Source organism: Sinocyclocheilus grahami, unplaced genomic scaffold (assembly GCF_001515645.1).
Source record: "Sinocyclocheilus grahami isolate Dianchi unplaced genomic scaffold, SAMN03320097.WGS_v1.1 scaffold2151.1, whole genome shotgun sequence".
Taxonomy (NCBI): Eukaryota; Metazoa; Chordata; class Actinopteri; order Cypriniformes; family Cyprinidae; genus Sinocyclocheilus; species Sinocyclocheilus grahami.
The window spans coordinates 89,816-106,954 of NW_015507330.1; the positions used below are offsets into that span (position 1 = coordinate 89,816).

A 17,139-nucleotide genomic window follows, 5' to 3' on the forward strand; every position below is an offset into this window, starting at 1 on the left:
AGTTTAATTTCATTTAAACTCTACCTCTCTGTGCTAAACAATAACTTAATGTAATGATGATCAATATTTGTGTTTTAATCTGACGTGCAAGATATAAAAAATCTTTTATTAACATCCAGATCTCATACATCAAAAATACCTCATATGACGAGTCAGTGCATGGTTGCACTACACATCGAATCAAACCATAACAGAGATTACTACCTACTTAATGAGTGCAATAGACACGTTTTGTCAAAAGAAAAAAGAAAGAGCACCATAGAGCCAGTCAGGATGGGTTTCACCAGAGAGTACTAGTCTATAGAGTCTCGTCACAGCACCTGAGTGATCGAAATGAAACACAATAAACATGAATGTCTCTCCTCTGGGGCAGACTGCTGTGGACTCAGGATTTGGTAGTCTGGTTCATCAGGTTCAGGTTGTTAGACACACGTTTCCCAGAGTTCAGTGGGGTTTGGACAGAGCTGTTCGATGCTTTGGGTTTGGGAATCCTGGTGGGTCCAGGACGCCGGAATGATTCCAGAGGCATCTGTCAGGAGCCAAAGAGAAAGACATCGGTCAGTTAAACACTGGAGAATATACGCTATTGTGTGCAGCTACAGATATAGATTATGTGGATTAACCCTCCTGTTACTCCTACTCTGTGTTTGTGGTCAAATTGACCTGCAGTGGTTTCCATGCAACTTGCCAAAAAAGCTACAATAAAGTTTTTTATCTGATTCTTTGGTGTGTGTTTTGTTTTGTTTTGATTTTTGGCAAATTGCTTGAAAACCAATGAGAGTCTATTTGACCCCAAAACCAACGCTGTAACAAAATTTGTACAGCCTTTCCAAAATACACCTGTGTCAAAACTTTGCATGTACATTCATGACCCAAAATAAAAAATATACACCAAATTTCAAGAAGAAATAACCAGTTTAACTGGTATTTCAAGCTATTAAAAAATCAAATGTGGGTCAATTTGACCTGCAGCACAAAAGTCATAACAAAACGTGTACTGCCTTTCCAAAACACATTTATGTGTCGACACTTTGCATGAACATTCATGACCCTAAATGAGAAGTTGTCACCACATTTTAAGACTAAACAAAAATTTTAAACAGTATTTCAAGCAAATCAAATGCGAGTCAAACGTGTGGGGTGCTGAGATGACCAGAAGATGGCGCTCTCAAACACAGAACAGCTCTAGATGGTATGCACACACAAGGCTTCATGCTCTTACACCAACATGCACTTGAAATTTCTGTCTTATCAAGAAGGCTTCAAGAAAATGAGAGACAGGAGGCTCCGTGCAGACAGACGAGTGTTTCTGCAGTCATCTGTGAGCGTCTCCTGGGGTTTGTGTGACGGATCTAATTCAGCACAATCAACACAAAGCTCTGCCAGAGAGTGATGTCAATTCAGGAGAAAGCATGTCCGCTCCCTCTGCTGCACATCTGCTAATGCATTTCTCTACAGTAAACAACAAATGTGTTCTGAGAACGTTTGGCTAACGTTCACATTTAGTTATGAACCCTATATCTCTGAATGTTCTCTGAACGTTCAAAACATGTTGTTTTTTAAATGTATAAAACAAATTCTTGGTTATGTTGCGACATTAAGTTAAACATTCGATTAGTGCTGTCAAACGATTAATCGCATCCAAAATAAAAGTTTTGTTTACATAATATATGAGCGTGTACTGTGTATATTTATTATGTATATATAAATACACACACATGCATGTATATATTTAAGATAAATATATTATGTTATGTTAATATAAATGCATATAGTATATACATGTAAATATTTTCAAAATATATAGGCTACTGTATGTGTGTGTATTTATATATACATAATAAATAAACACAGTACACATACATATATTATGTTTCGTGCTAACGTTTTAAGAACGTTATTAAAGACCAGACAACTTTGAATGAACGTTCTATTAATGTTACTGGAAGAACGTTTGTTCGTAACTTTAAAGGTCCTTGCATACTGAATCCGATATTTTCGTATGCGTTTTTTCGTATTCGTCATCCTAAAAATTTGTCACGCACAGAAACCTTGCACACTGAGTCCGATGTGTATTAATGAATCCGGTGCAAACATATTCGCAAAACAATACAAAATGGAGTCTTCAAGCAGTTTGGATGACTGTTGTTAAAGTCGTGGCCTAATGGTTAGAGAGTCGGACTCATAACCTAAAGGTTGTGGGTTCAAGTCTTGTACCGGCAGGAATTGTAGGTCGGGGGAGTGAATGTAAAGCGCTCTCTCCCACCTTCAATACCACGACTGAGGTGCCCTTGAGCAAGGCACCGAACCCCCAACTGCTCCCCGGGCGCCGCAGCATAAATGGCTGCCCACTGCTCCGGGTGTGTGTTCACGGTGTGTGTGTGTTCACTGCTGTGTGTGTGCACTTTGGATGGGTAAATGCAGAGCACTAATTCCGAGTGTGGGTCACCATACTTGGCCACATGTCACGTCACTTTTCACTTTATTGAAAAGAGGAAATATTGGATCCATCCAATCCTGAGATCGCGTAGAGAGGAAAGAGAGTTCCACCTCCTTATTAAGGAGCAGTGGGATTATCACATGCGATACAAAGTTTACTTCAGGATGTCAGTGGCTCAGTTTGATGCTTTGCTAGCGATACTAGAGCCACATATTAAAAAGAAAACCGCCAGTTTCTGTGAAGGATCTTTACAGTGCTTTGTGCTGCGAGACGAAGTGGATCAACTTGATAATCGCCATTCTGGATTTTGGCGTTCGCTTGTACGGTGGCTCTGAATTGTCAAAACACCTCTCAAAATGCTTGCTACGGATGCTAAAAATACAGAAAATCGAACCCGATCCGAATTGTTTTTATGACGGATGAAAGTTTCAGAGGCAGTGTGTAAATGTGAGGTCATATTTATTTTTTAATATGCAGAAATTTCGGACAAAAATTTCAGATTTGGTGTGCAAAGAGCACCTTGCCAGAACGTCCCAAGAACATCCCGTTTGCTGGGTTGGTTCTATTCTAAGATCCAGTCTGCCAGAATCAATGCAGTGGCTTCTGAGATGTTTTGCAGAGAACTTTCTAAACGAGCTCTCCAAAACCAAACCAACTGCCTGCAGGTTTACGTCACACATGAAAAATGTTCAAATGTGGGTCACGCTGTGCTCTGGGCTCGGGTAACGCAGCAGAAACCCGTGCGGCTCGAGTCAGAGGGCACGTAGATTCACATAATGACCGCTAATTAAAAGTGTGGTACGAGCAGGAGCTTCCTGAGACGAGCGGCGCTGCAGCTGCTGTCACCATGGAAAATAAACAAGGCTTTTGTTTGGGCTTTGGAGGGCCGCTGAGAGAACTGCCTCCAAACAATCGAGTTCTGCTGAAGGAACTCACAGGAACATTTATATTGTTTAACGCTTGCCTTCACACATGCTGCTACGTCTGATTTTCGTAATCATTAACAAAAGCCTAAGCTGGTTTATTGGTCTTAGCCCGCTTAAGTTTGGTGGTTTCTGAAGGCTTTTGCACACTTGTCAGAATAAAGCACACCTAAACCAACTTTAAGGCCAGTACACCACCCTGTGCTGGTTTAACTTTTTTCACAGGGTAATTGTGTGTGTGTGGTTAGGTCTGTGTATAAATATACTATCAGACATCATCAAATCACATGAAAAGCACCTCTAAATGATTCCTTCAGTCCCATCGGGCACCACATGTCATTTGTATTTCTTGGTAACGAGGTTCACATCATCTCTAGTGCACATACTGCATTGATTCAAGCTAAACGAGTGTGTGTGTGTTTGAGTGTGATTCACTAACAGGGCTGATGAGACATCATCTCGCTTCATAATCACAGCTGTTCCCAAGCCCTCCATGAACGGCAATTTGTTTAGCCAGACAACCAGAGGATACACACTCCAGACGGCACAAATTCCAGCCTGAATCAATTTAATGCTTGATATAGTCCATGTACACGAGTGCTCACTCACTCATGTGCTGCGTTTCCACGTGTGTGTGAGCCGAGTCATTACAAAGGATGTATCTATACCATGCTGTAATGTTACTGTGTGTGTTTGATAATATGCTACTGCCAAAAAACTTGTCATCTTTTTTGACCAGTGCATGCAAACTCATCAAGTTAATGCTTTAACTTTCTTTGCACTGCCGAGCTTTAATGTTGTTTTTCTTTGGAGTCAAATCTCATGCAGCAGCGAACGGCCATGCATTTTCCATGATATCATTAGAGAAGACTGTAGATTGTCTCAGTGAGAGCGGATGATGGTGGGGTTTTGGACCGGGCCAGTAACTATGACATCAGACAATGAACTGAACTCATGCAGACATGTTCTCCACCTCTTCTTACCTGATGTGAGGTTTTCCCTCACAATTCTGCTCATTATATGAGCTGACTTGGTTAATTTACCCCAGAAATGTAACACTATGTCTTATTAGTGGTTAAATGTTTTGTTAAATTTTTCTACAAATGAAATCATGCAATCATAAACATCCCTCTGCTCCAATGTGCATGTGTATCTCATCAGAACAACCTAAAATAATAATAAATCAGGCTATTGTTAACATTCTCATTTTAATTATTAACAGAAAAAAAAGCAGAAACCCAACATAAAATGTGAGTGGAAAATGGAAAATAAACCAAAAATACAATTGTACATCAATCAGTGAACTTTAATGGTACAGGATAATTTGCTATCTATCAAAAACAGTAAGTGCACTTAACCTCAAAGTGAAGTGAAAAAGCACAAATGCTCGTTATGTGTCATATTCTCTGCTTTCGTTTTACATGTCATGCACATAAACATCTCAGTATTAATCAAACGGAATCAAACCAACAGCAGACACTACAGTTGCACTGGTTAGCCACTACTGCGGTCAGATCTGAGGGTCTGGAGTGGATCACGGTGCCAGGGGTCGACGGCTGAGGAGATCAGGGGAAGGGTCACTAATCAAACACTAGTCAGTCTGGGTCAGTCACAGATATTACTTACTGTAATTTGTGAGGGTCGCGAGATCGGACTGGATGTGGGCTTTATCACAATGCTGCTTGTGATTTTGTTGTTGCCTTTGGCTGGAGTGCCATTGGTTAGCACTGGAATCCTTTGCTCCGGCCCGAGGGAGTAATAGGGGATGGATTTGGCTGTGGTGTTTACGGCTTGAATGTAGGGGCTCCCTAAGTGAATATGGATTTTGTTGTCATCAGTGGTTATGACATTTGGACCTGAGCTGTTGGACCTCTGCAGTTGCCAGCTATTCTGCCTTTCTGGGCTCACGCGGAAAACCGTATGACCTCCCACAAGCTCTGCCGGCTCCAACCGGTCAGGGCTTCCGGTGGTAACGGACACAATCTGAATAGGCGACATGGCTCGGTCCGGGGTCATCGATCCGCAGGACTCAGAAGCTAGAGTTTGCGAATAGGCTGCCATGGTGAGCGGCGACATGGAGCGATCGGGCGTGCTGGGGCTGCATGGACTGTCCGGAGGAGGAGGAGAACCCTTGGGTTTGTTGGAAGGTGAGATTGGTGAGTTCTGGAGGATCGTGATTCGCTGTTTTGGAGGGGCACCGCTTGTCGGGATGACCGCTGTGCTTGTATAGGACTGGGCGTTTTCTGCAGTGGGACTCGTGATCTCGAGAGTTGCCATGTTGTGCCCGTGGTCAGGAGTCACTTTGATATGGAGGGGTTGTCCAGGACTGTGTGCAAGAAACACGTCTCCCTGTTGAACATGATTACCGTTCTGTCTCGGTTGCATCTTGCTATTTATTGGATGCTGACTTTCTCGAGTCTTAAGAAAAGGGCCTCTCACTCTTCTCATGTTATTATTGAGATTGTTGACATTGTTCATGAGTGATGGACTGCATTTTGTAAGGTTGATCTCATTGTAATTAACCTCATCCTCTGGATCGCTCTCCATGTATAGCTTGCCGTTGACCAGGGCGCGTTCCAGGGGTACAAGGTTCTTGTAATTTGGGGACAGGCTGTCTGTTGGGTCCGTCTGCACCTCCTTTGTGGAGACTTGGAGATCTGAGAAACGTCTTCCATTCATGCCCGGCCTTAGACTCTTACTGAAGCGGCGGTATCTCTCGAGTTCTCGTGTAAGGGTCTCCATCTCTCTGGCCAGCTCTTTGTTCCTGACCTCTTGCTGGGTGAGTTTTCTCTGTAGGGTCGTGTGGTCTGTTTTCATGCGGCAGATGGATTCCTCTGTGCCCATGTACTCGTGGATCTTCTCTTTGAGGGCTTCGACCTCTCTAGTGAGATGGCTGGATTTGGCCTCTTCCTCTTTCAGACGCTTGTACAGGATATGCTCTTGGTTGGATTCCTCTTTCTCAGCCAACTGGTACTTGGACAGTTCCTGCCTGGACATCTCCAGCTCCTCCATCAGGGCTTTTGCTCGTTCCTGTTCATTGGAATATCTCTTTTCCAGGGATTCAAACTCATCTTCAGTCTTCAAAAGATCACCCTCAACTGCCTTCATCTCCTTTAACTTCCTCCTGAGGCGTTCTACTTCTTGGGTCAAATCTTTCACTTTGTTGTCTTCTTGTTGGTAGCGGTAAGGAACTGGGCTCTTTGTGTGCTCCTCTTTGGCCTTCTTCCTCAATAACTCTCGTTCCACTGCTTCCAGTGACTGAAGCCGCTTTTTCATCATGCTGACCTTGGACTGAAGGTCACTGTTTTTCTCTTCCTCTGCTTTTAGCTTAGCTTTGAGCTCGTCCCTCTCCCTAGTGGCAATACACATCTTCTCCTCCAATTCGGCCTTTGACCGCAGAGCTCTCTTGCTCTCTTCGATCAGTTTTTCAGTGACAGTGTTGACTTTGTCTTGTTCTGCCTGCAGTTTGCCAGTGCTGTTTTGCACTTTGTCCTCCATCAGCTTTAACTTTTCGGCCATGGCTTTTCTCTCGTCCACTAGCATGACAGTCAGTGTTTTCAGTTTTGTCAGATCCTCTTTCAGTGCCAGCTCCGTCTTCTCCAAATGAACCTCGGTAGCTTCAAGCTCTTTGATTCTGACTCTCAGCACATCTAGTTCATTGGACATGTGTTTAGTCATGGTCCGCTCTTTCTCTAGGTTGCTTTTCAGTGAATTGCACTCCTGCTTACTTTTCCCAAAGGCGTCTTCTAGTTTTTCAAGTTCCATGATTCTGTGATTCAGCTTGTCCACCTCTGCTTTTAAGCTACAGCTCTGGCTCGACTCCTTCTCCAGCTTTCTGTTGAGGTCCCGGCACATGTCTTCCATCTTGATCAGCTCCTCATCCTTCCCCTCCATTTCTAGCACTCGTTTCCTCAACTCCTCCACCTCCGACACTAGGCTGGAGTTGCCACACTCCCCGCGGCTGATTTTATCCCGTAGCTCCAGCAGTTCTTCCTCCGCTCTGTGCAGGGTCTTGTTGGTTTCTTCCAGCTCATCTAACTGCCGGCTGAGTGAGGAGAGCTTCTGCCGCAGCTGTCTGTTCTGGGCATCTTCATTGGTCAGTTTGGCAGTCATGGCTTCCTGCTCTTGGTGGAAATGGCAGGCCTGGTTGCGTAACTCCTCCTCCAAGCGAAGGACTTTGTTCTCCTCTTCTTGCAACCGGATTTGGGCGGAGCTCAGCTCCTCTTGGGCCTGAGTGGCAGTATTCTGGAGTTCCTGGACCTTTGTTGTTTGTTGGGTCAGCTGCTCGGCGAGCCGCTGCTGTTCATCGACCACTAGCAGGGCAAAGGACTTAAGCTTGGTCAGCTCGTCCTTCAGATTTGTGACTTTCTTATTGTTCTCTTCCTCCTTTCTCTCCTGGTATGTCTTTTCCTGATCAATGAGCAGTTTCAGTCTGGGAAGAGAGAAGAACATATGGAAAGACTGTTAATTTGAGACCTGGGAATTTTCAAAACATGACATTTGTTGTAATTATTTTGCACAGACCTCAATTTTGTATAGATTTTTAGAAACATTTGGGCTTAAAGTGAAAGTTAACTGAACTGGTATTCAACTGGGAACCTTCATGTCTATGTTTGTCCATGCCATATGAGGATATATGGAGGAAAGCAAAACCCCGTAGACTAAAAGTGGGGCAGTGTGTGTTCCAGAGGTACAAAGTCGGGCAGAAAGTGAGGGCCATGGTAGCTGGTGCGAGTTTCCCTTCTCCCAAATGCCGCCAGCGGTGGAGGGTGTTTTGACTACAGGAAGCAGCTGCCAACCTGCACTACAGAAGGCATATTTGAGTGGAAATGGAAAAAGTCTCTTAATAAAAGGGTTCCTCTATCTCTCCCCCCACACCCATGAACACCACCACCTTCCTTCAGTGGTTTTACATTTTAAGGAATTCCCCCTCCTCCATAGGCCATTACTGGCTATGTAAACAAAACCTCTTTCAGAGGCTCCTAACCAGCAGTGGACAAGGATGATGTCAGCGGTACGAGGCGTATGAAACCACCTCATCCAGAAGTGTGTCTACATGCTTCCATGTGTGTGTCACTCATACGTGGCTTCAGCCATTGAAAGGTAATGGAAAAAGGGTTAAGAAAAAAATATTTAAAAATTCAGAAGATGAAAATAACAGAAAAGAGATAAAATATAAATGAAAGTTGGATTCTAAAAATACAGTATTATAATCGCAGTGCAGTGTCCTACTGAACATGAACCAAAGCTCCAGTGTGTTTGATGAGATTACAGCACTGGCTTACAGACTGAACATTCATAAAGCGTTCAGCCGGCCATCCTCTGGAAATATCTGTGGTGTTCCTCTTGCATTGTGACTTCATTAAGCATTTGTGGTTCACCATTAACAGAGGAAAATGAAAGCCAAAAGTTGAAGTGTGTAAAACTGAAATGCTATTGTGCTAATTGCTCACAAATGCTGTAGTGAGCTCATTACCTGCCATCACAAGGCCAAAATCATACTCCCAAACCCTTGTTTTTTTTTAGCAATCTGAACAACCTCTTAAGCTCCAACCTGATGCTACATTTCTTTATAATTCAACGGCATAATAGGTTTATGCAATCACTGCATCACATTTTACATATTAACTGTCCTAAACAGTATGCAAGATAGAGCCAGCGTGTTCTAAAATATAGCGCACTGAAAACAGTATGCTAAACGTGCCTGGATACTATACTATTTCCAGTATGCATGTGATGCGAACACAAACAGTTCAAGACAATGGTATCAATCAAGATGAAATGTTATGGTGTGGTAGTAAGTCCTAATACTGCCGTACTGTACTTTCCCACCACCGAAGTACATACTTTTCCTGTAGTAGAAATATGTTAAACGAGACACAACCTATGATTCCCAGCAGCCCCCCGGGTGGAAATGACACGTCTTCTGTGATCATGTAAACACATTTGCTCTGGGACTGTCATTTATTCAATCCTCTAACCACAGATTCTGGATTAAACAGTGTACAGACAACTATGTGATCGATATGAAGACATGGCGCTGATGAGAAAACAACAAAAGCAAAAGGGATCCTGAGCACATCAGCATGCAGCAGTGTGAGCGTACGACGGCCTAAAAGCAGCTCAGGAAAATAGGAGGCGTCCATTAAAGAGAAACGCTCCTTCCCCGTTTTAACCTTGGACCGCCCGATCGACTTGGACTCGCTCCCAAGAGCCCAGATTTTGTACAGAGAAAAGTGAGGAAAAATCTATGCCATGGAAAAAAGTCTTGGAAAAGCCTGCGAGAAGGATTTAAACGTCAGTAATAAGGGTGTGTGAAATCTCAAGATGATGAGAGAACATGCAAAAAACCTCAACTAGATTTCAGTTTTGAACATTATGAACGTTTTGCGTGTCATGACATATGTGCATTTCTGTGATATATGTGAAAATGCATAAAAACAGATGCCACTGAGCTCTCACCGAACAGAAGAGCGGATCTGCTCTTGCGGGGTTTATTACGAGTCATAATGCTCAAAAACAGCAAACTAAACATGCATTAAAGGACTAAGCAGTTTACAAAAACACTTAAAAAGTGTCCACAACTAGAACGCGTCAGTGACTAATTAAACAGGACAGATTCCCATCATCTAAACATCAGTCAGTTTAGTGAAGTGAAGTTCAGAAATGACTTTTCTAGCAACAGCAGATACTTGCTCTGCAGAGTGACTGTACTGGAGATAATAACTGTACGAAAGCCAACTTAATAACAGGACTGACGTTAATGACAGTACATAACTGGAACACATTCATCTAACAATTATAACCTCGTCCTTTTCCAAAATCTGCTCATTTTATTCATTTACTATTAACTAGCATGAAATTAAGACCAAACATCTACATCATCTGCAGGATGGAGGAACATGCAGTGATTCTGCCAACATGTGAACACTATTATTACTTTATAAAGACATGAAACAATGGATTGAACGATCATCATCATCCCAGCAGAACACTCACTCAGAGCTGCTCATCTCTACTGACTTTGAAGTTTAAACAACATCAGATTTGATTCAATGCAAGATTTACCACTAGAACTCAATCCACAAGCTCATTTAAAGTTAAATCATCTCATATATAATGTGATATCAAAGACCATCTACACGCAGTCAGAGGTTCTGCATGTGTGTGTGTGTGTGTGTCGTACCTGGTCAGTGCTGTTGAGCCGCTGCCGCTGGTGTTCAGTGTGTCAGTGATCTGAACATTCCAGCTCTGAAACTCAACAATGAGACGGACTGAAGACGCCTATGAGAGCATGACATCATCAGCACGCCCTTATATGGAGCCTTTCACAGCCATGAGCTCATGCATGTGTGTGTGTGTGTGTGTGTGTGTGTGTGTTACAGGACAGAGTGTGTGATTAATGTGTTAAATATCTGTATGTCAGTGCTCTGGAAGGCAGCGAATGTGTGTGTGTGTGTGTGTGTGTGTGTGTTTTTCTACTGTACAAACTATTTTCTCTCTCGTACCCTAACCCTGCACCTAAACCTACCCCTCACACTAAACTACAGCCATTTTAGATTCTCAAAACACTTCATTCTGTGTGATTTATAAGCTTGTTTCCTCACGATAATGCAGGGAATACCAGTACACACACACACACTTATCAATTTGGTTACATTTGATCTATGTCTCACACACACATGCACTCAGTCTCACAAACACTCTCTTGCACACTCACACATTCGCACTCTCTTACACACTTATGCACTCGTACACTTGCGCGCTCACATTCTCTTGCAAACTCACACTCTCTCCCACACTAACGCCCTCACACTCTCTCCCACACTTAAACACTGACTCTCACACACCTAAACTCGCACACTCACACACTCGCACACTCTGACTCTTGTGCACACTTAAGCACTCACACTCTTTTACACACTCACTCTCTCACACACTTACACACTCTGACTTTCTCGCACACTCACACACTCGGACTCTCTCACACACTTATACACGCACACTCGCTTACACACTCGGACTCTCTCGCACACTCACTCTCTCACACACTTGGACTCGCTCGCACACTTATGCACACACACTCTCTTACACACTTGGACTCTCTTACACACTCACTCTCTCACACACTTAGACTCGCTCGCACATTTATGCATGCACACTCTCTTATACACTCTCTCACACACTTAAGCACTCACACTCTTATACGCACTCACTCTCGCGCACATTACCACACTTGGATTCTCTCACACATTTACACACTCACACACTCGGACTCTCTCGCACACTCAAAAACTCGGACTCTCGCGCACACTTACACACTCACACACACAGACTCTCTCGCACACTTAAGCACTCACTCTTTTACGCACTCACTCTCTCACACACACTTACACACTCACACACTCGGACTCTCTCACACACACACACTCTCACACACTTAAGCACTCGCACTCTTTTACACATTCACTCTCTCGCACAATTACACACTCGCACACTCACTCACATACTCGGATTCTGTCACACACTTATGCACTCACACTCTCTCACGCACACTCTTTCCCACACTCTCTCGCACACACACACACACACACACACACACACACACACTATCATCTGGAAGTCATCTGATGGCCTCAGCTCTGATTGCAGAAGTTTCAGGGCAACACAAACACATTGTCCACTGCTTGTGCAACATCCTCGTTCCTCCACACAAACAACACAGATTCCTTAATTTAGAATCCCAATCAGTGTGTCTGAGAGAGCGTGTGTGAGCCACATGTGTGTAAGCTCAGCGAACGATGACGCAACGCTCACATCTGCTGTCAGGAGAGCTGGATTATTCAACATCTCCAGATGAAGCTTCAGTGAAACAAACCAATCACAACACTTTCATCTCACAAACATGAAACATTATCAAGTGACTTTCTAGCAGCTTCCTGTTTAAACTCTTTACCAACAAATGAGTAACTTACAACCACAGTAAGAACAGACGTCACCACATAGTAATGCTTTCTGAAATTTGTCCAGTCTCTATACTGATACGTTTACTAATCACAAACCATCTCCTATGTTTTCCAACACTGTCACTCAAATGACTGCTGATTAAATGTGAAAAATGTTAAACTCACAACCTTTAAACTCAACTTAACATCTAGTTACAGTACATTCATTAAAATCAACTGATTGTTTTTTCATTAATACTTTTTCAGAATTGCTTACTCTTGCTTAGAACACAACCGACTAATATTCATATTATATCAGCATGAAATGTAAATTCACCATCTGTTTTGTAAATACATGTTATAGAGCTTATTATGAATAATTCATTCATGGTTGCTTCAATTTAACAACAGACGCTATTTCCGTTTACTTACACTGAACGCTCAGATGTGTGCACTGATATATCTGCTACACAAAATAAATACAAAATAGCTAGTTATAAAATCATGAGATCATTTATACCACTCTTATATTTTATCATATATAACGGCGCTATGATAAAGCGCTTACAGACGTAACAGCATGACTTTGAAAAGCATATGAACTGCATTACAAATACATTTGGCTTGACCTGACAAACAAATCACTCCAAAGAGATGAGAATGAGATATTGAGGTTTCTCTAAACATCTGTACAACCAACATGTGCTGTTCACCATAAAAAAAAGACACGGCTGCAGTTAAAAAAGTAAAATACACATAAACACTGGTGGTTTTGTAATACCAATACAGAGACATAATCAATCAAAACGTGAGTAAAATCAAACATGCTCAAGCAACCAAGTTTATCATTTCTGGAGCACATGAGATGGCTTGAGCCTCTGATTGTAAAATCTGACTGTGTGTCTGCGATTGATTATGAGTGTGTGTGTGTGTGTGTGTGTGTGTGTGTGTGAGAGTGTGTGTGTGTGTGTGTGCGTGCATGTGTGTGTGTGTGTGTGTGTGTTATGGATCTCGTGGCCTGCAGCTGATTACCTGAGAAGAATGACATCATAACTGAACCCATATGAGCTGATGATCTCACTGCGCAGGAGTGTGTGTGTGTGTGTGTGTGAGTGTGTGTGTGTGTGCGTGTGTGTGAAATCACCGCTGGCTGTTTTGACTGTCGTTCCAGTACAGAGTTGTTCAGTTTCTAATTTGAAACACAAATGTTTGTTCACAGCAGGAATGGAGGAACTGAATCCCCAGTGAACGCATACGTCTGATCGGATCTGGTCAAAGATGCTATCATTTTTAAAATAGATTAGAGTTCATTATAACCACAAACACAAACTCCACTAATATCAAACTTACACTGGACATTCCCAGATAAATAAACACGTGACCTTTGACCTCAGGCTGCCTGGTTCTGATTGGCTCTCAGGTTCAGCTCTGCAGGACTCATGGGTAATGAACACATGACATCATCTCCTCTGACCTTCAGCTGATGAGCAGAACATGAGTTTCCTTGCAGACGAATGACAAGCAGAAAAACCCAAACCGTCTCACTCTGTGTTATAATGAATAATGGATGTAAATTCATCTGTTTGTCTTTTGTTTGCTGAAGATGCGGGTCTCCTGTAACATTCAGACATTCTGATGATGTGTGTGTGTGTGTGTGAGCATCTGAAAACAATTATCTCTCAGCAGAGGCTAGTGTGAGTTCCTTCATGAATATGTCATGATGTTTTACTGAGGAATGTGATTTCAAAGTGACTGAGGAGAGACAGACAGACACACACAAACACACACACACACTCTCTCACACACACACACACACACACACACACACACACACACACACACTCACTCAGGTTTGTTTTTGTGAAAAGTGGGTTCTCTTCATAGGCGTAATGGTTTTTATACTGTACAGGCCGTATATTCTATTGCCCTACACCAACCCTACCCCTAAACCTACCCCTCACAGGAGACTTTCTGCTATTTCAGATTTTCAATACACTCCATTCTGTGTGATTTATAAGCGTTTTGAAAAGTGGGGACATGGGGTAATGTCCTGAAAAGTCACCTTCTCCTTGTAATACCTGTCATACCTTTGTCATTATACACATTTATGTCCTCATTTGTCACAAAAACGCGTACACACACACACACACACACACAGAGTAAGCCGTAATTGTTCATTTGTTAATAACTAGTCTCTCATCTTCAGTCTGAAAACACAGAAATCCTTCAAACTGAAGTCAATCATAAACTTGTTAAAACTAAAACATTTCACTTTTCAAATGTATGTAAATCTCTTTATATAAATCTATATAATTGGTTTTGTCATGGAATGCCAGGAGAAAACAAGGTAAGTTCCAAGTGCAGTTTATTTGAAAATAACAACAGAACAAAACAGAACAAAAACGTTGCAAAAGGTAATCCAAAACCTGACCACAGAAAACACAAACTGAGAAGACAATACAATCAAGACGCAAATGACAGACAGAGAAGGCATGATATATATAGCTGGGATAATGAGTAAATGATGAACAGGTGTTACCGATCAGACCAGGATTAGTGAGCAGGGGACTATGGGAAATGGAGTTTAACACAAACAACATAAAACAGAAGAGTGCCCTCAAGTGACCAGTCCAGGTCACCACAACAAACACTGTGACAGGTTTTATGAGTTAACATGGTAACTTACTAACTGTTAAACTCTTTATATTACGTATTTGATCCTCAAACACTCTTATCTGATCCTGCAAATGCAAATAAAGTTTGAATCTCTCAGTAGCTACAGTTATGTGCAACCAAACAATATATATATAACTTTATCTGCATATATACAGTTTACTCACATAAAGCGATATACAACCCCAATTACAGAGAAGTTGGGATGTTTTGTAAAATGCAATAAAATCAAGAATCTGTGATTTGTTAATTCTCTTTAACTTTTATTTAATTGCCAAAAGAACAAAGAGAATATTTCCAAAGTTTTCACTGACCAACTTAAGTGTATTTTGTTAATATGAGCAAATTTTGATTTGATGGCTGAGACACACTCCAAAAAAGTTGAGACAGATGCAAAATAAAAGTGAAAAGTTTATAGAATAATATCCACGTTAAACAGTTTTGAGACAGCTCAAAACGAGAGAAGTGTCAAACAAATCAAAAATCACATTTCGCAATACCAAACTGAAATGTAGGTCTTTCAGCAAGTACCACACATAATACTGTGAAAAGACTCAGGGAATCCAGAGAAATCACAGAACATGTAGAGCAAAGCAGGCAAGCTCAGCTGAATGTGCTTGACCTTTGACCCCTCAGATGGCACTGCATGAGAAAGCGTCATGTGTTAAATATAGCCGCATGGGCTCAGGAGTACTTCAGAAAACCACAGTCTGCTACTGCATCAAGAAATGCAACTCAAGTCTCTGTTACTCGAGGAGAAAGCTATGCATCAGTTCTATGCAGCGATGCCGCCGGGTTCTGGGCCAGAGATCATCTCAGATCGTCAAAAACACTGTACTCAGATGAGTCCACATTTCAACTTGTTTCCGGGAAAAATGGATTTCGAGTTCTCAGTCCCAAAGGGAGCATCCAGACTTTCATCAGCGACAGAAGCAAACGCAAACATCTGTCATGGTATATGAGTGCATCAGAGCAAACAGCAGGAGTGACTGGGATATGTGTGAAGGTAGCATTGACATGGAGGTATATACTGGGATTGTACAGAGATGCCATCAAGATGATGTCTTTCATGGGAAGTCCATGGCTATTAGATCAAGACAACGCCAGCTCATTCTGCTTGTGCTACAACAGCGTGGTTTCATAGACTCAGAGTGAATGTGTTAGATCAGTCCAGATCTGTCTCCTATTGAACATTCTCTTGATTTTATTGCATTTTCCAAAACGTCCCAACTCCTCTGGAATTGGGGTTGCACACTGCATAGTAAATCTCAACTGCTTGATTATTTCTATAGTCACAAAATATAACTTATGTCACCATCCAGCTCTAATCTGATAAATGCAACTCTTCTGCTTAATGCTCTTCAGCTCAAATCCAGCAGACAGTTTCATGATAATTATACCAACAAACCAGTGACATCATGTCTGCTCCGTCTGACACGTGAAGAACAGAAGCTTCATTGATCACAACGGGACAAATCTGGATGAGACACGAGTCGTTTGTTTAAATCCCTCACCGCCGGCCGGTTTTTGACCCGAGCGCAGAAGAACAAGAGGCTTTTCTGTTCTGAGCTGTTTCTGAGATTGGGTTGAGATAAGAATGGAGTCTTTCATCCTTCACAGAGCTTCCACAGATCCTCTAAACATCAGTGAACTCGTCTGCTGTCTGAAACGCCTTATAATCCACAGACTGGAGTGTGTTTATGATGCTTTCATCTCTGAGCGCGTGTTTGACTCGCATCAGGCCTGCACTGCACCAAAACGAGGAACGTGTGTGGAGTAAACCCATGAAACACAGAGCACATCAAACCCTGTTGTAAAGACTCCTAAACACCTCCGCCTAGGAAGAGTTCACACAAAAACAAACATTAGCTCTAAATGTGCTCACCCTCAGGTCATCCGAGATCAGGATGAGTTTGTTTCTTCATCAGGTTTGGAGAAATGTAGCACTGCATCAGTGTCTCAGCAATGGATGCTCTGCAGTGAATGGGTGCCGTCAGAACGAGAGCTGATAAAAACATCACAGTAATCCACAGCACTCCAGTCCATCAGTTAACATCTGGAGAAGACAAAAGCTGAAACACATCCAGCATTAAGATGTTTGTAACTAAAATACATAGAGTCTATAATCCATAATAACTCTTCCTCCAGTGAAAAAGTG

The 17,139-nt window shown here is 42.3% G+C and overlaps 1 protein-coding gene across 1 annotated transcript in view; it reads right to left on the minus strand.

Annotated features, from left to right (window-relative positions):
• Nucleotides 1-332: 332 nt before the first annotated feature.
• LOC107574218 (filamin A-interacting protein 1-like) overlaps nt 333-17,139 on the minus strand; it is a 30,020-nt gene continuing 13,213 nt past the window's right edge. The window contains exons 3-4 of the mRNA XM_016260678.1: nt 4,990-7,795; nt 333-529 (exon numbers count right to left, since the gene is read on the minus strand). Of these exons, the coding sequence (XP_016116164.1) occupies nt 386-529; nt 4,990-7,795 (2,950 nt within the window). The 3' untranslated portion in view covers nt 333-385. The remainder of the gene's footprint in view (nt 530-4,989; nt 7,796-17,139) is intronic.